This window comes from Elaeis guineensis, chromosome 1 (assembly GCF_000442705.2).
Source record: "Elaeis guineensis isolate ETL-2024a chromosome 1, EG11, whole genome shotgun sequence".
Lineage (NCBI taxonomy): Eukaryota > Viridiplantae > Streptophyta > Magnoliopsida > Arecales > Arecaceae > Elaeis > Elaeis guineensis.
The window spans coordinates 115,734,425-115,755,738 of record NC_025993.2 but is presented as its reverse complement, the minus strand read 5'-3'; the positions used below and the strand labels follow the sequence as shown (position 1 = coordinate 115,755,738).

At 42.6% G+C, this 21,314-nt stretch overlaps 2 protein-coding genes across 2 annotated transcripts; both read right to left on the bottom strand.

Moving 5' to 3' along the window:
* Positions 1-7,685: 7,685 nt before the first annotated feature.
* On the bottom strand, positions 7,686-12,842 carry LOC105038743 (pentatricopeptide repeat-containing protein At5g50280, chloroplastic). Its single transcript, XM_010914616.4, has 2 exons — positions 11,787-12,842; positions 7,686-9,365 (listed from the first exon to the last, which is right to left on the bottom strand). Exons 1-2 carry the CDS (start codon positions 12,692-12,694, stop codon positions 8,057-8,059), a joined length of 2,217 nt encoding a protein of 738 aa, XP_010912918.3. The 5' UTR covers positions 12,695-12,842; the 3' UTR covers positions 7,686-8,056.
* Positions 12,843-16,185: 3,343 nt separating this feature from the next.
* Positions 16,186-20,818, bottom strand: LOC105038742 (ultraviolet-B receptor UVR8). The gene is made up of 7 exons (XM_010914613.3): positions 20,540-20,818; positions 19,546-19,685; positions 19,185-19,464; positions 18,760-19,109; positions 18,276-18,677; positions 17,464-17,848; positions 16,186-17,069 (listed from the first exon to the last, which is right to left on the bottom strand). Exons 3-7 carry the CDS (start codon positions 19,407-19,409, stop codon positions 16,827-16,829), a joined length of 1,605 nt encoding a protein of 534 aa, XP_010912915.1. The 5' UTR covers positions 19,410-19,464; positions 19,546-19,685; positions 20,540-20,818; the 3' UTR covers positions 16,186-16,826.
* Between the last annotated feature and the right edge of the window lie 496 nt (positions 20,819-21,314).

The window sequence follows — 21,314 nt, the reverse complement described above, 5'->3', positions numbered from 1 at the left end:
CGTCTTGATTCATTGCAACAAAGTCCTGTTAGTCACCTCGGCTTCGTCGTTTGCCTGCGGATGGACTATTGACGTAAAGTTATGGGAGATGTTTAAGTCCTCACAAAATTCAGCAAACCTTGCTCCAGCAAATTGTCACCCATTATCAGTAATGAGAGTTCTAGGTAAGCCGAACCTACAAACGATTGACTTCCAGACGAAATCCTGCATTTTAGCTTCTGTGATTTTTGCCAAAGGTTCAGCTTCGACCCACTTGGTGAAGTAGTCAATTGTCACCAAGAGGAACTTCCGCTGCTCGGACGCATGGGAAAAGGTCCAAGGATATCCATCCCCCATTGTGCAAACGACCATGAGGCACTCAAAGGTGTAAGTTCGGAGGCGGGCTGTCTTTGGATATTCGCATATCTTTGACACCGATCACACTTTCTGACATATTCAATGGAGTCGTGGTACATTGTAGGCCAGAAATAACCTTGTCGAAGCAGTTGTGGGATAAAGATCTAGCCCCAGGTGACTTCCGCAGACTCCTTCATATACCTCCTACAAGGCAAAGTCAGCTTCAGAAGGTCGGAGACATTTCAGGAGGGGCAAAGAGTACAACCTCTTGTACAGCTTGCCCTCATAAAAGATATATCGGGAGGCCTGGTTTCTAAGCTTTCGAGCTTCTTTTACATCATGAGGAAGAACCCCATCTTTGAGGTATGCAACCAGTGGGTCAATCCAGCTGGGTTCATGGCTGATCTCCATTACAAGCTGCGGTTCTTCCGTACTTGGACATTTCAGAACTTCGAAGAGGACTTTTTTGGGTAGTTCAGTCGGAGCCAGTGTAGCCAACTTAAAGAGAAGATCGGCCCTGATATTTTTTGCTCTTGGAATCTGCTTGATGTCAAACTGCCAAAGGCAGGGATGATCTCTTTTACCTTTTCGAGATACTTGACCATACTGTCCTCTCGAGCTTCATAGTTTCCGCTGACTTGTCCCACTATCAATTGGGAGTCACTGTAGACTTGGAGCCGATCTACTTCTAATTCTTTGACGATCTTCAATCCTGCAATCAGAGCTTCATATTCTGCTCCGTTATTTATCACAGAAAATTTGAAGTGCAGTGCGTACTCTACGATAATTCCTTCCGGATTGATCAAGATCAGGCCCGCCCTGTGCCTGACATGTTGGAGGAACCATCCACATAGAGGGCCCAAAAACCATCTGGAAGATCTGTTCTTTCCTCAGGGGAGTTCGGCTGGAGCCCTGGGTTGTCAGCTTCACCTCGTTCAAGTTCGGCTTCTTCCGGGATAGTGCATTCCACTATGAAGTCTGCTAATATCTGAACTTTTATCGTCGGTCGAGGTCGATAGTTGATGTCAAATTCTGTGAGCTCGATCGTCTATTTTGCTATCCTTCTGGAAGCATCTGCTCGATGCAGAACTGCCTTAATCAGCTGGTCGGTGAGCAGTGTTATGGTGTGCCCTTGAAAGTAAGGTCGGAGCCTTCGGGCTGCAATCAATAGGGTGTAAGTTGTTTCTCTAACTTAGTATACCTGATTTCGGCGTCTCTCAATACTCGACTTATGTAGTAGATCGGCCGTTGAATTTTTATTTTTTCCTTCACTAGAACTGCTGCGAGAGCCACAGGGGAGACCGTCTGGTACAGGAAAACTCCTTTTCAGATTCGGACTTTGCCAATAGCGGAGGTGAGCCGAAGTAGTTCTTCAATTCTTAAAACGCTTGCTGACATTCAGTGGTCCAACAGAAATTCTTCGACTGCTTGAGAGTCTGAAAGAAAGATAGGCACCGTTCGACCGACCTTGAGACGAAACGATTCAGAGCTGCTACTCTCCCAGTAAGACGCTGAACTTTTTTATTGACTTCGGGGCGGTCATTTCCTGGATGGCACGAATCTTTTCCGGATTTGCTTCGATCCCACGCCCCGATACCATAAAGCCCAAGAATTTTCCTGAGGTTACTCCAAAAGTGCACTTGGTTGGGTTCAGCTTCATCTTGTATTTTCGGAGGGCGCTGAAGTCTCCTCAAAGTCGACGACGTGATTTATTGAGGATTTGCTTTTTACAAGTATGTTGTCCACGTAGACCTCCATGTTGCGGTCATCTGCTCTTTGAAGATCTTGTTCACCAACCGTTGATAGATCGCCCCTGCATTTTTAGGCCAAAAGGCATGACTCTATAACAATAAAGACCACGATCAGTGATAAAAGCAGTCTTTTCTTCGTCTCTGGTGCCATCCTGATTTGATTGTAGCCGAAGAATGCATCCATGAAAGTGAGAAGCTCATGGCCCGAGGTTGCATCCACTAATTGATCAATTCTGGACAGAGGGTAACTATCCTTCGGACAGGCTTTGTTTAGCTTTTTGAAGTCTATACACATCCTCCACTTGCCGTTCATCTTCTTGACGAGAACCACATTAAAGACCCAGTTCGGATAGTTGACTTCTCTGATGAACCCAGCTTTCAAGAGTTTATCAACTTCCTCACTATTGCCTTCTGCCTTTCCGGTGCATGACCTCAGATTTTTTTCTTCATCGACCGATGTTTGGGATCAACAGCTAGATGATGTTCCATGACTTCCGTATCAATCTCGGCATGTCCGTCAGAACCCAAGCGAAAACATCCGCATTCTTTTGTAAAAAATTGATGAGCTGTGTCCGTACCTCTTCTCCCAGATTGGAGCCGATCTTCATCACGTGCTCTTCATTCCCATCGTTCAAAGAAATTGAGGCAAGATCTTCAATTGGCTCATCCCGTTCTTCAGCAAGGTCGTCGTGGATGTCTAATCCATCAACCGACAGGGGTCAGACTGACCATTTCTTTGTAAGACTATGTTATAGCAGTGTCTTGCTAGGACTTGATCTCCTCTGACCTCTCCGACCCCTTGGCTTGTAGAAATTTTAATTTCAAATAGTAGGTCGATATCACAACTCGGAGGGCGTTGAGGCCAGGTCGGCCGAGTATTGCATTGTAGGCAGACGGTGCCCTTACTATCAGAAAATTCACTTGCACTCTAGATTGTTTCGAACACCGACCTGCAACTACGGTCAAAGTTATTACTCCTTAATCGATCATCCGGAATGGATATTTTTGAGAATGCATCGTAAAATAAAATATCGATCGAGCTTCCATTATCAAAAGAATGCGGCATACATCATAGTCAGCAATATTTAAAGAAACTACAACCGCATCATTATGGAAAAATTGAATCTCCTGAGCATCTTCTTCAGTAAAGGTTATAGATTCTTCAGTCCTCTGCCGCTTGGGTGGTCTGACCGATCCACTGACTGCTCTCCGTCGGGGTCCTCTAGAGATGGTATTGATGATCTCGATTGAAGGCCGATCTTCAGGCTGTTCTTCCTTCCTTGGCGGCTCTGATTGTGGTAGGGCCCTCGGTCGATCTTCCCTACCTTCAGACCGACGTCGGATGAATCTGTTGAGCCAACCTCATCTGATGAGCTCCTCGATCTCATCTCGGAGCTGAATACACTCCTCCGTGTCATAGCCGTGGTCACGATGATAGAGGCAGAACTTGTTAGGGTTGCGCTTCCTGGGATGTGTGCGCATCTTTTCCGACCTTGGTAGCTGCTCCCTGATCTCCATCAGCACTTGAGTTTTTGGAGCATTGAGAGGGCGTAGCTGTGGAATCTTCCTGAGGGAGAGCTCCGCTGAACTCTACGGTCTGACTCCTCTGCCTAGAGCTCGGGGGGGAATTCGGACACTCTTGTGTCCGGGGGAAGTTCGAGAACGTGGCCGAGCTTCACTCGGTCCTTTTTCAGCTGCGGCTTGCTGGAGTCGCCCGCCTGCCACTCCTTTGCGGTCTCCCATCCTTCAGCTTGAAGGCTTCCTCTGCTCGGGCATATCCTTCGGCCCGAGCCAGCAAATCAGCGAAGTCCCTGAAATACTTCTTTTTCAGAAAAAACAGAAAGTCATTCTTTTGAAGACCGCTCTTCAGGGCGGCCATTGCAACTGATTGGTCCAAGTTTCGGACCTTCAATGCGGCGGCGTTAAAACGATTGACATAAGTTTGGATGGATTCTCCCTCCTTTTGCTTGATATTGATGAGGGACTCCAAACTTCTCCGGGAACGTTGGCTGCTGACGAAATAAGACACAAACTGATGGCTCATTTGATCAAAGGAGAAGATAGTTTCCGACTTCAATGTCGAGTACCAATTTCTTACTGCTCCTTCAAGATAGATGGGAAAGCTCAGCACAGGATGGCATCTAACGCACCATGGAGCAGCATCATTGTCCGAAAGACCTCCAGGTGGTCAACCGGATCCGAGGTCCCGTCGTAGCTCTCAAATTGGGGGAGCTTGAAGTTCGACGAGATCGGTTCCTGCATAATCCTTTGAGAAAAAGGAGGATCAGTACAGATATCCTCACCGTAAGTAGGGGGAGCATGACGGAGCTCTTCAATCCGCCGGTTCATCTTTTGAAACCTTCGATCCAGGAGATCCTCTCGATCTCGAATCTCGAGGGTCTTCTGGCAGAATGGAGGTAGAGACCCTCTGGGGGTGGAATCATGATCAGACAGAGGGCTCTCCGCCCTCTGCTTCCCCTTTCCGGGGGATACAGGGGACTAGCCCAAGCGGACCGCCCGATCGTCGGATTCTGAAACTCCGACAATACTCTTTCCAGCCGCACAGATGCCTGCGGCTGCTGCTGCTGCTACATGGTCTGCACCACTTCGGTGAGGCCCCTGACCTGCTGATCCAGCAGGTCGAACTGCTCCATGCTGACTACCGTTGCCAGAGGAGGAGCCTGAAAAACTGGAGACGAGACCGGAGCTGGCGGATCTTGCTTAGATCTGGCCATGGAGGCCGTAGATGGCCTGGTAGATGCCTTTCGGGAGGTATCAGGTTGGGATCTGACCGGAGAAGAAGAAGAAGATGTCGAAGAAGATGACGGAGATGATCCCGTTGAGTACTCTTTTAAGAATAAGGGTCCTGCGAAGATACAGGGCCTTCCTCTAGCGTCAATTCTGTTGGTGCAGAATTTCGTCGATGCCGGAGAAGCTGGAGTCGAGGAGATTACGACCGCCATCGGGATCTGTAAGGAAAGTCTAAATCGGAGTTGGGAGTGCTCCGACAAGATCCTCCGACGCTCAAATCAGTACTCTGCTTCAACAAAAATAGAGCACTCGAATGAAATTTTAACAGAATTTAGAGATAGTGCTTAGAGCTTAGAGGAGAACGTATCTGGGGGGTCTCTTTTATAGACGGAAGAGCGTAACCGATTGACAGCGACGTCCGTAACTGCCTGGTAGTGGACCGTTCGGGGCCACGTAGAGTTTGTTACGGAGAGTAGTGGTGTCCGTTGTCGCGACTTACCGGAGAGTGGTGGGGCCACGTGGAGTTTGTTACAGAGAGTGGAGTGGTGTCCGTTGTCGCACCTTGTCGGAGAGTTCGGGTCGGACGGCTGAAGCTCGGTTGGGACGTCTGGTGGAGCGGAATAACTCTCTGTCTCAGTAATCTAAGAGAAGCTCGGATGTTTTCGAGGTTACTGACGGGTTAACTGTTGTTGGGTGCCTTAGGCGTTGATGCTGCAGACGGAAGTCATCTGCTGTAGAAGTCCGGACGAAAATTTCTGTTGAAAAAATCCGACTGGAGTCCATTGCTAGAGAAGTCCGTCTGAAATTTGTCTGATGTAGAAACTTGTCTGAAGACTGTCCACTGGAGAGGTCCGATTGTATGAGGAATCCGGAGAAGGTCGACCAATAACGAAATTCGGAAGGCGCTATAGAAGGTTGACCGATAGAAGAGTCCGGAAGGTTTGTGGAAGTTCGTCCGCTGGAGGAGTCTGGAGGACACTGTGGAAGGTCGACCGCTGGAGAGGTCCGGAGGAAATTTGTCCGTTGGAGGGGTCTGGTTGGCACTGTTGAAGTCCGATTGACACTGTTGAAGGTTGATGGCTGGAGAGGTACGGAAGACACCGGAGACAGTCGGTCACTGTAGAAATCCAGCTGCTGGAACCCGTCCGTTGTAGAAGTTGTCTGGAATCCATCCGCTGTAGAAGTTCGGACGGAGTCCGGTTCTTGCAAAAGTCCGGAAGGAGGCCGCTTACTGCAAAAGCTCGGATGGAGACCGGTTGCCGTGGAAGCTCGGACGGAGACCGCTTATTGTAGAAGCTCGGCTGAAGTCCGCTTGCAATAGAAGTTCGGACGAAATTCGCTTACTATAGAAGCTCGGATGAAATTCGAAAGACGGTCGACCATGTAGAAACTTGGATGGAGTTTGGTTACTGTAGAAGTCCTGCTGCTGGAAAAGCCCGGACATTGACGAAGTCCGAAAAAAGCTCGGAGTAAAGTCGATCGTAATAGGAGGAAATCTAGAAGAGATTCAGAGAGTAGTCGATCACTGTAAAAAAATCGACTGATAGTGAAGCCCAGAGAGCATTTGGAGCAGTCCGATAGATGACTGAAGGAGCTCATTATTGGAGAAGTCCGGAGGATACGATAGGAGTTCGTCCGTTGGAAGAATCTGGAGGATACTGTAGAAAATCGACTGCTGAGGAGTCCGGATGGTACTATCGAAGCTCGGACGGTCGGGGGAGTTCAGAAAGATGCCGCACAAGATCGGAAGCCGGAAGAGTCCTGAGAAGGTTAGCCTCTTACGAATTTCGGCTGGGGTTATTTTATACCCAACACCTTGATTGTAGCAACAGCAACCATTGACAAACCAAGAAGATGTCACCACACCTCTTCATTTTGCTTCATTTCACTGCTAACAAATAACTCAAAAGACCTCTATTTGTTAGGTTAGTTCCCCTGACAAATCTTGGAGCATGTTCAATAATCCCAGCTCCTCTAAATTTGCACCAAAAATACATAGTTCTGCAGCAAATAACTGTAGGCAAATGCAACAGCCATTAGGGAATGCAAGAATGAATTAGGCTTTTTAAGAAAAAGGAGATCTAATCAAAGTTAAACACGATATGATGAATTACAAGGATGAAACAGAAAGGAAAAAAATATTCATATTATAAGATCTGAAAATTGCATTTGGACCAGCCAAACGTCAAACAGAGTTAAAAATGATAAAGCCACAGTAGGAAACAACACATGATTTCACTTTCAACTATCATGTTCTAGACTACTAATACCAAAGCTTGCAGAGGGGGTACATGAGCTTTTTTATCAGTATAAACAGCTTGCTCCCCAACAATGAAAATTCTAAAAATCACTTTGGCAACATTATCCTTCTAGAACGATCTGAAAGAACAAGTCAACTGACTGCCCGGTTGTACCCCATGCTTAAACTTTGCCATCAATCCCATACATCAAAACATCTTGTCGCCCTCTTGCCAATCTGCTGAAACCACCTAGCAGAGATCTAGGAGTGAAATGGCAAATTCCAGGCAATGAACCAATAAAGAAATTTAAGTTCACACATATCTGTCACGTCAAAATTTCAGTGTTTCCTTTCTTGTCGTTATCCTCATTTGTTAGATAGTTAAGAGCAATAGCAGGCCACATCACAGTCCAAAAGGTTTTTAAATCAACTTCCAGATTCAAATAAAGTTTCTTCAGTAACCTTAACATACTTCTTTCCATGTCGCTACAAGGCATTAATAATCAAATGAAGTGCTAAATAAGTATTCTACTTGGCATATTTAATTCCAAAATATATAACCAATTAGACATCCCTCATTGATTTCCAGTCATTTTCAAAATGAGAGATAACAACAATACTGTCATACAGATTGGAGCATTATTTGCATTCCACATCAATTAAAACAAGAAAAATGTTTCATTACCTTAAAGGTGTCGCTAGACCACCATAAACAGAGTCAATGAGCAAAAATAATAATTTCATTGAAGGAGGAATTGTATGAATGTGATTGATGATCACCATGTACAAAGACTTAGAGGCAGATTTCTCTTTTCATAATCATCCATTTGTTTTTTGAGATGACCAGCTTCTTCTAGAAGGAGCACTAAAGTGACTCGCGAGAAATGTAGAACCATGAATCAGAATAGATGTATGCAAAGTGGATCAGTCCCTCACTCACCATTCAATCAGAAACAAAATGGATGAGTTGTTTACTGGATCATTTCCGATCAATAATAACCCTATTTGTCATCCACCGCTTCTTTTTGTTCTTCCAGAGCTCATCCTTCTTACCCTTCTTGGGTTTCAAGCCAAATTTGCTGTTGACTATTCCGAATATGGCACTCCTATCCCTCCTGTTCTTTATCGCAGCTTTGGCATCCAAAATAGCTCGCAGCTTCTGATAGGATCTGGCATCAGGCACTTGCCCACTCCTCACCATTTGTTTGTGATAATAAAATGCCTTAGTAAAATCACGCACACGAACATATGCGTATATCATTGTGGAATAAGTAACAGAGTCGGGATTCAATTCAAGAGCAGTCATTTCTTTCAGCAGCTGTGGCAACTTGTTGTGTTGTCCTCCCCGTGCATATGCATTCATCAATATATTATATGTCATAACCGTTGGCTGCAAACCTATCCTTCCAAATTCATGTATCACATCTCTTGCTTGAACATAGAGACCATGTTTCGCCAACCCATCCAAGAGAATGTTAAATGTAACTCTAGTTCCTTCCACTTGATTGTTGATCATCTCTTTCCAAACTTCCATCAGCTTCTCAGTTTCACTAGCTCGCCTAAAGGCATCAAGCAGGGCTGTGTAAGTTTCTATGGAAGGTTTTATTCCTTCTCTTTTCATATTTTGATATGCAGCATGAGCTTTTTCATGCCACCCACCCACTGAATATGCATGAATAAGAGCTGTATATGAATGTGATGTAGGCTTTATTCCAGCCTTCTTCATCCTTAAGAATGAGTCTGCTGCCATGTCACTCATTTTCCTCTGCCTTCCATAGGCACTTATGAGGCAGGTATATGATTTAATATTTGGTTTCAAGCCTAAACTTTGCATCTCTGATAGTAGAGCTTCAACAATCTCAGGTTGCATTCTTCTACTGTAGGCATCCATTAGAATGTTATAGGTTGCTGTGGTTGGCTTTAATCCCTTTTCTTTCATCTCAACAAAGAGACCTTCTGCCTCTTCAACCTGGTTAGACTTAACATAGGCATCCATCAAGGTGTTATATATGATGACGTTTGATGAAATTCCTTTCTTCTCCATTTCTGATTGAATGATAAGAGATTCCTTTTTCAGCCCCTCATCACAGAAGGATTTTATGAGAGCACCAAAGACCTCTAAGTTCCATTTGACACCTTTTCTGTTCATACATTCAAAGAAATCCCATGCATCTTTTGCATGCTTACCAGTTTTCCTCATAACAGTTATCAAAATAGAACATGTCACATGATCTGGCTTGATATTATTAGCTTCCAGATCCTCAAACACTCTCCAGGCATCATCATATCTGCAATTGGTGGCAAAGGTTCAGAAGAAAAGAGATTATGAATACAATCAAAAGATGTAGCCACCAAAGTACGCAAATACAAATAGTAGTAGATTATGGAAAACTCAATATGCAAGTCCTATATGGATGATCAATTTTCTGATAGTATAAAAAGCTTTCCTTGGTAACATGCGCGCATGTCTGTCTGCAGACAAGCTTCAGGAAGGGAGGGGTGCATGGGTTGGAGGAGTACTGATGGTTAGAATGAGAGCATGAGCTTGAATGAGATCAGATGGAAGGAATGATATACTCAAATGGGCACATAGAAAGAGAGTGAGAGGAAGAACAAAAGCTGTTGAGGGATGGAGTCAATCATCATACTCTAGTGATCACTGTTTCTAAAAAGATCCTAACTACCAGATTTCCAAATTTTAAATTTAGACCTTAGAAAAAGGAGAAAGCGCAAGAGTGAGATTAAATGAAGGGAAAAGATCTGTCCTGCCCAAGGTTCAAATGAGCATTTGAAATGGGAGCAAAAGGAGAAGCGAAAACCTGGCCCTGGAACAGGTTTGGCACCATCATTCATGCCATCTGATTCTAAAATTCTGTGTGCGTACAATTAATTCATAACTTTCTGTTTCTCAAACTGCATACTATTCTTACTTTCTTAATACAAGTGAAGATACAAAATGGAGAAAGTAACTTATGTACCATATGAGCTGAAACTATAAAAGCTGCAGCTATAATAAAACCATTCAGCATGAGAAGACCTTATTAAGGTTCTCTTATTCCTTTCATTTTTGAAATCCAATATGAACCTTAGTCATTATTTAATATGATCCCTAGGATCCAAAAGTCAATTCTCTTACAATAGTCAGATGCCTAAAAGGCAAGAACATCTAATAATTCACTGTTAAGCAAGAACATTTAATTCACATGAAAATCTACAAGTTAAAAGAAAAGAAAAGAAAAGTAGGGGATAACAGTATGACAAAGTCATCTCGAAAAGAACAATTTGCATCCTCTTCAGAAACTAACCAACAATTTTGCAATTTTGAAAGAGATGAGAACGACAAATTTACTTCATGGCTACGACCTAGTTCTTAATAATGCAAGTTCAAATTCACTTGGAGCATAAGTTCCCTAACAAGGTTATGGGTTCCTAAGTCCCCTAACAAGGTCATGGGGTAAGCAGCTTGAAACAAGTTAAAGACAATATTCCAGTTATGTTAAATAAAATGGAAAAATTCTGTTGGACAGCTAACAAGAGAAGGGCTTCTAATCACATCTCCTAGTAGAAGACTGGTGCTATTACCGTCAACCAATAATAAGGAACATGCCTGTGGTAGAATGGTAAAATGTAGCGGAATCATGGTTAACTAGTTAGATAATGTCAAAACCAATACAGAAAAGGTTGGAAGTTTTTGAGTGGTGAAAGAGAAATGCCAGCAACTTCTAGATACAAAAGACTGATATCACAAACTAGATTACGTGACCTTTGTACAAGGAAACTTTACAAGAAAATGACCTAGATTGAATTGGCTATTAAGTAGCAAAACTATTTCAAACATTACATTGAATCGATATTATTGAGCCAGAGAAGATAGCTCAGACAACTATCAAGATCGACTGAGGGAGAAAAAAATGGGAATGGTATTTTAATGTAATCAATGGGATTCTTTTTCTTTCTCTACAAACAAAAGGATCAGAGCATCTTTGCTTTCTCTACATATAAACAGATCAAAGCACCCTAACTTGATCCAGTGCAATTAAGCCCAACAAAAGATGACATTTTTACATTAATAAGACTTGTTTTAAAAGAACTGTAGAATTTCCAACTTCGAAACCTACCTCTAAAAACAACTGCACTGTGTAAAATCGAATATGGAATGAAACAATGACCTTAAGATGAACTGGGTGGAGGCAAACTGAAGGAACAATTGTAGGCCCAATGTGCCCAGTTTGATATTTCTTGTGACATATCATCATGATTTGAAAATTGTTGGTACGGAGTTATTTGAAGATGCTCAGCAGCAAAATTTCCTTGCAAGGCACCAATTCCACTTCTTTTTCTCTAATCCCTAATGAGGATGCTCTTGATATTAAAAGCAAATGAAGAAGTATCTTTATTAATAAGAATTACAGGATAGCCTTGAATTTTGAATGATATCTTTCAGAAGAATATGGGATCTCAAAGGGAGAAGGAGAGTCAAGAACACCTTATTGCAAATAACCAAACAATATTTTTTTCTAAATGCCAATCTAACATTGACAGTTTAAGAGAATGTCTAATTCTCTCTCCCTTCAAAGCGATTTTGCCTTAATTCTTTGGTGTGTCCCAAGTAGCTACTTGCATGATTATGTCCTTCTCATGAAAAATAAATAAATAAAGTGAGACTCACACACACAAAAGCAATTCATGATGCAGAACAGGATCCCCACCTCCCACAGCACGAAAGGCCCGAAATCGCTGCATTATACACGCAAACATCCCGAAATCTCTTCCCTCTTGGCAAATTCTCAAAGAGAACCATCAGCTTATCTCCCATGCGAGCCCTCCCCAGGATCGGAAACAGAACAGAGCACGACCTCGGCGTCACCAGCGACGGTTCCTGCAACCCCATCCACTCGTAAAGATACAAACTTTCCCGAACCAGTCCCTCCTCCCCCATCCTTCTCAGCAGCTCAATGCACTCCCCTTCGTCCACCTTCCCGGCAAAAGAATCCAAGAATTCTCCCAATGTGGAGTTTTCCGGCAGGCTCCTCGCGATCCCCATGATCTTCCCTACAACCCCGTCCTCCGAAGTTGGCTCAGGAACCCCAGAATCAGAATCCAGCTCTACAGCTTGCACGTCTTCCTCTTCTTCTTCCTCCTCAAGATCATCGCTTTCAAAGTCTGCGATGTGCCACGAGGAGCGGCGGTTCCGCTGGAGAGTGAGCCGGCCCTCGCGCTTCGGGTCTTGGGTTTCGGACCGGGATTTGAAGAAATTGAGGATGGGATCTGAATAGTCTTCTTCTCGTCCATTTTCCTCCTCGGATTCGAATTTGGACCCATGTAGTTCTCCGAATTCCTTCTCGAACTGCTCTTCTTCTTCTTCCTCGGCGTCCTCCGCCACCACCACCTCGTCCTCGAGGGATTCGGGGGCAGGAGACTCGAGATGGGGGAGGAAAATGGGGGAGGGGGAGGAAGAAACGGAGCTCGACGCAGCGGAGGAGGATGGAGGGATTAGGGTTTTGGGAGGGCGGAGGCGGAAGCGAAGAGAAGAGGGAAAGGGGAGAAAAGACGAGGGTTTACTACAAGGAGTGGGAGGAGAAGCGAACGAGAAGGCACCGAGGGTTTTGAGTGCCATGGGACGGGCCTGGAAGCCGGGTTCTGGGACTTTGAGCTCAGAGAGAGGTAAGGTGGAATATTTTGGGATATTTTTGCGGGTAGAGTGGAATAAGAGTAGAATATGTAGGGGATAAACGGATAAAGTGAGGATAACGTGATCCGCCACTGCGGATTTGCTTCTCCCGTCGGACGCCGCAGGGGACCGGGGACGGTCCAGGTGGGACCGCGCGGCTCTTTCGGGTTCGGGTTCGGGTTCCATCTTTTGTGCCCTTTTGTTTCGCGCCATCTGGATCATATCTCGCACAGCTTTCAAAGCACTCCGAACTCTCTCGTTTCTCTCTCTGCACATATGTTGTAACCGCTGCTGCACAATTCATTGGTGCATATAGTGGGAAAAAAAATAAAAAAAATAATATAAATAATATATATATATAAAAAAAAATATATATATATATATATATACAGCGCGAATTCTTGCATGGCACCGGGCCGGGGTTTGGGCAGTATCAAATCTGCCATATTTGAAGTAGGCTCCAACTTCAACTGATAATATGAGATGCAATAAAATTATTAAATTTTTTATCAAAAAAATAAAAATATTTAAAATTATATTTAAAAATTAAAGAATCTAATTAGAGATCTTCAAGCTATAAGGTAAATATTTATAAAAATTAAATGATCAAAATTATAATTTAAAGATATAAATAATGATGTAGTACATGGATGATGACGTGGCACTTGTAATTAGATATTTTTGGATAAAAAATTTTATCTGTATGCCATATCATCACCCAAGCAATACCATCAACATAAAAATTTTCAATTATTATATCATATCATTGCCGTATATCGTGTCATTTGTGAGCATAGGTTTTTAATCTCGCTATATAATCATCAATTTTTTACCACAAAAATAATGATTATTGCCTGCTAGAATTTTTATCGAGAAAAAATAGCTTAAATACTGAGAAAGGATCGTATTAAAATGGTTCAAAAAAATCAAAAGGTCGAATTTGAACTTTAAATATTGGAGATATTTTAAAAATCCAACCTAAACTTATGAGACCAAAGACATAGTTTATCCCTTATTATTTTTATGAACCACCAAATCAATGATATCAATGGAAGACTTTTTTTTTTTTTTTTTTGAAGAGACCACTGTTTGAAGATAAATTAAGTTAAATGCATGTTATTATTATAATTTATTTTTTTTTGAAATTTTCATGAGAGCTGTATATGACTAAATAGGATTGCGAGTAAATTCAAATATTATGGATAGATAGTTGGCAATGCATACCTGAAATTTGTTTTCTTTAATGAATATAGATATGGGTAGTGATATCTGTTGGATATATTTGGAGGATACTTAAATAGATTCAAATGGGCATTATCCTATCATTTTCACCTCTAATTTCTAGAGTTTTATTATAGATATTGTACAAAATATTTCAATATGAACGTACTTAAAAAAATAGTTAGTTGTTGCAATTAAATCAATAGGATTGTGGTATCGTCAAATTCCAGATTTATTTTATGAAAAGAGATGCAATAGTCGGTGCCATGGAGAGGAGAAGACAAAGAACACGGCACGGTGTTTTTCTTAATTGATATATTCTGCCATTAAGAAACATTGCAAAATTTATGTTATAGGTTTGTGGCACCAGGGAAATAATATATAGCAGTTTCAAAATATAAAGTTAATTATTACTTCTTAAAAGATAGAGATATAATGATTCAACCTATACATATAGGAACTTACAAAATGAGGAAGAATCAAGAGCAAAACACTAGAAAAGTTGTCACAAGAAAAAGAATAACAAGAAGAGTTACTGTAACAAAAATGATTTTTGATAGTAAATTGCTTGTGATAATTCTTGTTATGTACCATAAAAAATCTTTTTTTTTGCTGAATTATATAAGAAATGCTGCTATATTCCTACAAGTGTGTTTGGGGTCTCTTTTGGGGGCAGCATAATCAACCTCAATTGGAAGAATTCTGGATGTCGTATGTGATGTAAATTAGGTACAAGATGATCCAAACTTCTACAGCCCATTAATTTCTCCATTTTCAGTTGCCTGAGAGCACCCAAATTAATTCAAAATCTTGCAATATATTGACCTAAGATGCTAAAACTCATCCCAAGCAGATACAACCAAATCCAACACAATCCAATTAAACCCGATTGGGGCCAGTTATGCCCATAACAATCATCTTCCATTTATACAGCTAACCTGAAAACAAACACTTTTATTAGCTAATAAGTTGAATTCTACCAACTTACATTAAATGTAATTAAAAAAAACAAAACAAAAACAAAAACAAAACAAGCAATTGTTCCACACTCCCGTTCGGCAGCTTTTGAAAGCTACACTTGAACTACTGTTACTCTGTTTGGCAATGGCACTGCCACTCTGCATGACATATTTATAACAAGCATAGTTGCTTCTTTAATAGGTCCCAAACCCCCGGTCACAAGGAGCAATGCACAGAAATTAAACATGTCAAAATGTTTGCTTAACTCACAAGAAGGCTTAGCACGACTCTGTTTACCATACCAGTAACTTGGAAGAGACCAAGCTCCACAGTATTGCTAGACAAAGACCATTTTTTTTTTAAGAAGGTAGTTCTATTCCTTAAAGATGTGTAATGGCACAGCATTATGTCTTTATCTCTGTCAATCATAATATAGCTGGCACCAGTATATATGAAGATGTCACCATTGTGGACTTTTGTTTTATTTATCAGCAAGTCAGTGTCAATGGATGTTGCAAGGTTGATCCAGAAAAGCGGTTGTGGAATCTTTGTGATCCAAATTCACCACCATAAGAAACTTACAGATGACTGTAAGATTCTCTTGCCATTATAAAAATCCCTTTTTTTTTGTTTTTGGGGAGCAGAGGGGTGGGTGGGTTGGGGGGGGGGGGGTGTGGGGGGTGTTTTGATGTGAGACTCTCTTGGCATTATAAAACATCAGCTGGCCTTTGGGACAGTTCTTTGCCCCATCATCTCCAGGGCTCTATCAGTGGCCAAGGGGAATTTTAGAAGGGATGGGATGTCATGGGACCATTAATTGAGCCTTTTTGCTGGTACTGTCGGTGCCAAGATCTCTCCTTTCTGAAACTAAAATCATAAGGACATGGACTGATTTCATGGAAGGGCCAAGGCTGATGTGCCAAAAATACAAGACAAACAAAGGCCACATAACACCCATAATTTGCATTTGTGGTCCTTCTGGTATACCTTTCCTCCATAAGATAGCTGTTCTAAGCTGTTACTGGTATGGCCTACTAAATCGCATGAACCACCCTATGAAGCAGAATAACCAGAAGCATTTGCATGCTTGATTCAAATCCACATCCGATAACATGGCATAGAGCTTAATGTAAATAAATTCAGATAGTATAGACTAATTCAGGTTGTCACCGACAAACATACAAACCACCATAGGAAATCCCACAGCCTACTCATCTCCAACCTGGAGTTCAGAAGAGAATAAACTTAAACAAATCTAGCAAAAAGGATGATTCAAATTGGTGTTCTTCAATTAATGACAAGAAGTAAAATGATATAATTAGCATATTTAAATGTTTTATGCAATTGAACCTCGAGCAATAGCGCACACGTGCGCGCCCACACTCTCTCTCTCTCTCTCTCTCTCTCTCTCTCTCTCTGAGATTAGAAAGGGTTAAATCTCCACCTTCTACCCGATACCCACTCCACCCCTCGAGGATTGACTTCAACCGGACTTAAACCCTGCCCCCTTGCCCAAGTGGAAAGGGACCATCCAAGCACATTCAAGAGATCACATTGGCCTTCTTCACATTGATTTAATTTGCATACTTTGATTTTAAAACCCCTCAATGGCATACCAGCTGTATATGTTCAAGAGATCCAAGTGCTTCACCTGCACCCTGCTTCCAGCTCAAACATGCATTGGACAGGTTCTTCATATTTACATATTGACAACAATTTTAAACAGTATAAGTTTTCGTAGCATATGAACATGAGATGCTTTTGATGAGTCACCATGGTGGTCATGATCATGGCTATCGGCACCGGTGTGAGAGGACTTTGACAGAAGCCATGGAGCTGAAAGAAAGCGAAAGAAGCTTTTCTAAGAATGAAGAAGAAGAGCAGGATCCTATGGGAACTAACTGAGATCAATGTCGACGTGCTCTGGAGTCCCTCTCTCATTCTCCTGTCCAACAAGTTCAACGCCAAGCTGACCCTTGTCTGCTGCTCCGAATGCATACAGTTTTCCAGAATCTGTGAGAGCAAATGTATGTGCATTCCAGTATATCGAGTTTGTGAGACTAATCTGCACTACCTTCTCATTGATCTTCTTCAGTGAGGTGACTAACTCTGGACTGAGAACATTTATGTGTCTGTCGGCCTACAAACAAGACATCACTCAAAAATCATCAAAAACAATGAAAGCAAATCTATGGATCGAGAATATAGCCAGCCATCAAAGCAATACACAAACCAGGGTGGATTAATTGATAATTCAAAATCTGATGTTAATTTTGTATCATTCAAGGCAGTGAGTTCCCTATCTACTGATTGTCCAAATTAAAGTTAAACAAGTATGCAGGCAATGGTCAAATTAAGCAACCCACCAGCTAATAAATTTCAAGGATAAGTGATCGCCATTAGTCCTTCCATCAGTATCAAAAACTATAACTGGTAAATTGGGGAATGATAAAAGGATAAGAATTGGTTTTAAATGGTATGATGTGTTCTTTTCTACAATATAGAAGTTGATAACTAGCAAAAGGATGCCAAACCTGTCCATCAACCCCAGTTGAGTGTCCCAGGCTAGAGGATTCTCCACAGCCGAATGAGTAGACATCCCCTGTGTCAGCAACCACAAAGGTTGTGTAGTCTCCAGTAGCAACGTGAACAGCTTTGACATTGCTTAGGGCATCCACCACCTTGGGGACAGACTCGCACTCCTCATTCCCATGGCCCAAGCAGCCATAACGTCCCCAACCCCAGGTGCATACCCGGCCATCCCGTCCCACAACAGCAGCATGCCAGGCCCCCGCTGCAACAACCACAGGTTGCAGGTTTAAAGTCTGAAATTGCTCGATCAACCTTGGGTACCTTTCATCAGTCCTTGTTCCATGCCCAAGCTTCCCTCCCAAACCACAGCCAACAGAGTACACTGACCTGGAATAGTTGGCAACAAGAAGATTAGAGGGAAAACAATGGTCTACATGGAAATCATTTGGGGTCATGGCAAGATGATGTTAAGAGTCACTTGACAACCTCAGAGCATTCTTCATTATGACAATTGTGAAGATGCAGAAAGCCCTGTACTACAATAATTAAATAGACTATCTAACAGAACATAGATAGTTTAAAATCCCCTCAACAGAGTCTACAGAGCCATATGATTGCACCAACAATGGAAATTATTCGTTACAGTTAAACAATTTAGAACATGACAAGAGATACATCTTTTCTAGTACTTGACATACAATAAAACATTTCCATTATATTATGTATGCATGCATTTGAATGTTATATACTTCCGAATAGCATTACTAGAAACTGGACTTGCTAGCACTTACTCTTTCTAGAGAGGAAAACTTACATGCCACTGGGTTGACATGCCAATGCTAGCAGGTAACAGTAGCCAGCAGCAATCTGCACCACTGGAATGTTCTCAAGAGGGCCTAAGAGAAGATGGGGCTCGCGGTCATTTGGTTCTGTCTGATGACCTAGTTTTGTCTCATTACCCCAAGAGAATGTGTAAACCCTTCCCTCTCGAGAAAGAACTGCAGTAAAGAAGTTCCCTATGGCTGCTTGAACAACATATATGCCCTTCAATGATTCTACTATCTGAGGTGTTGTAACAACCTTTGACCCTTGAACTCCATATTCTGCTTCACCAAAGGAGTCTTTGCCAAATGCATAAACCTGTCCAGCATCACTGATCAACATTGTCCGTCCAGCTCCAGCTGCTGCTTGTATGATTCGAATGCCTTGCAGTGATCTGCAAGGACCAAATAATTTGTGTTCCAGGTACACTTGTATTTGCATCGAGTGTATGAAGCAACTGGAAATTTTAAAAGCACCTGATAAGACGCGGCCTCCATTCCTCTTCTAATGTGCCATGGCCGAGTTGCCCAGAGCTGTTGGATCCAAAGGAGTAGACTGCCCCACTCGATGTCACAGCAATGCTGTGGCCAGGTCCAGCAATCGCCTGAGACTTCTCTCTCCGGCAACATGCCTCACCTGCCAACAAGTACCTAAGAACTAACTTCCAGGAGCGCCCGCAGCATTCCTTAAGATATTCTTTCTCCTCCATTGTCATATGCTTAAAGATGGCCCTTTTCTCACACATGTCCAATGCTGCGAGCTCTGATATAGACAACTCAAAGTCAGGAGCGAAATTGGCAGGCTTCCTGAAAAATGTACATGTTGCCTGCCACAGCCACCAAGACCCATCAGCTCGGCATTATCAATTCCAACAACACGAGAACAAAGAAACACTACTTGCCTCTAGATAAGCAAGATCCTGGGGATCCAAATCACAGGTAGTGAGAACATGGAGGACAATGGAGGGGTTCGTCGCCAATGGGAATTCCCCTGGGGTGGAGTCGCCAAAGCAGTGGCGCTGCAGACGATGGAATGTTTGCTGCAATGGAGAGACAAGAGAGAGGGGCTGATCTATGATAGCGTGGAATGGCATGGATGGAGTGGCTCCACTGGTAGTGGCATCCATTGGGCACAGTCCAAACTTGCAGTGCCCCAAGCTTAAGCAGGAAAGAGAGTTCAAACTGCAGTCCATTTTGACAGCAACGACATAAGGAAAACACTATTCTAGACAATCACAAACTGCCCATAGTGATGACACTTACTCCTATTGGCTATGGAGTGTCTTCGGATAAGGAATTGTAAATGCACAAATCAACTTCCCAGGTTTGGGTAATCAAACCTATGCACAAATTAAACAGGGGCAGAGTCACACTTGCTCATCCTATGTGCCAAGAATCCAGATCTTCTTGCAAGAGAAAAAACAATGAAAGAGTAAACACTCTATAACAAATGGCAGATGAAAGAATGTAATATACTCTCACAATCTCCAAGAAAACAGTTCATTTATCTGAAACAAAACAGTTAAAGATTGACCCACAACCCCATGTCTCAAAAGAAAAGAAAAAAAGACAGCCATTACTCAGACCATAATCAATAGACAAACGAAGAGAAAAACAATAGCGAATACAACCAAGCACACCATTAAAACGTTCATACAGATCAGATAAGGGAAATGTTAGACACCCAACCAAAACCAGGAAGTGCCACTTCCAACAAAAAAGCCTATTCTCGAATGGTCAAGGGACACCTATGAAGAAAAGCACTCAACTTGAAAAAGAATTCTTCTCTTAATCCATCTGACGATTACCCATCAACTTCACGTTCAACACAATCCAATTCAAGAATCAAAGCCAAGATACACCATCTACACCAAATTTCACCAAAGAAAAAGATTAAGCAAAACGACGAACAAACAAAAATCTCCAAGAGATCAGATCCCCGTGAACAAGATCCAATCTTTTCGCAAACTTATCCAAGATCCGAACCTAAGAAATCCAAAACCATGAAAATCAGAAAGGAAGCGAGTGAATTCCAACTCCAGACCCCAAAAGAACTCAATAAAAAAAATCCAGATGAAAAAACTGGCATCTTTAACTGCAAAACCACAACAAACATCCCAATCCAAGCCTCCCTTTCCCCAGAAACCCCAAAAAAGCTGCATCAAAATCAGGAAAAGGCAGAGAGGGCAAAAGATCCGTTCTTTCAGGGTCAGATCGGGGTAAATCGAGAAAGAAAAGACCGATAAGGGTGCAATACACAATCGGAAGCGCCGAGACTTCAACAGAGGCCTAGAATTCCAAGGACCGCCGCCCGATGCTCGTGTTCTTCCCTTATTTCCTCGTTTCTGCACCAGAAAAAAGCCAGAATGGTCCAAATAAAACCTGGCAAGGGGCACACTATAATTCTCTGAATTCGATTGAGATATCGATTAAAATCGGTGGATTCTAAAGGGGATAGCCCAATCTTAAGGGGGAGGGAGAGGAGGAAATGGAGGAGTTTTTTTTCTTTTTTTTTTTTTTTGCCTTTGGCTTTTGGGTTACGACGAAGTTTATATATATATATAGAGAGAGAGAGAGAGAGAGAGAGAGAGAGAGAGAGAGAGAGAGAGGCGTGATGACATGTCCACGAGAGGGGAGGAGAGAGGCGTTAGCTTCCGGGAGTCATACGCAGGTGGGACGCGACGTCAGCGTAGCCTGTAACGGGGTTATAATAACGGCCGGTAAGCGTGGTAGGGCAGGCGAGAGCGCCGAGAGGAGAGATTGTGTGGGTGGCAGTCCGAGTACGGTTGGGGAAAGGGGTGTGCACAATTGGATCCGGATCGATTTTGGATTGATCTTCCAATGTATCGATCAGAATTGATTTCTTAAAACTTGTTGCGGCCAATCACCTCATCGTCGGATCATCGGAGAACGTGCGTCTGCAAAAATGAGAAGTCCACACTGATCGAAGACGGCTCCGGTGGAGACCCTCCGACGGTCAAGTCAGAGAGGTGACTGGGCAACAGTGAAATGAAGGCAGAGAGCTCAATCGA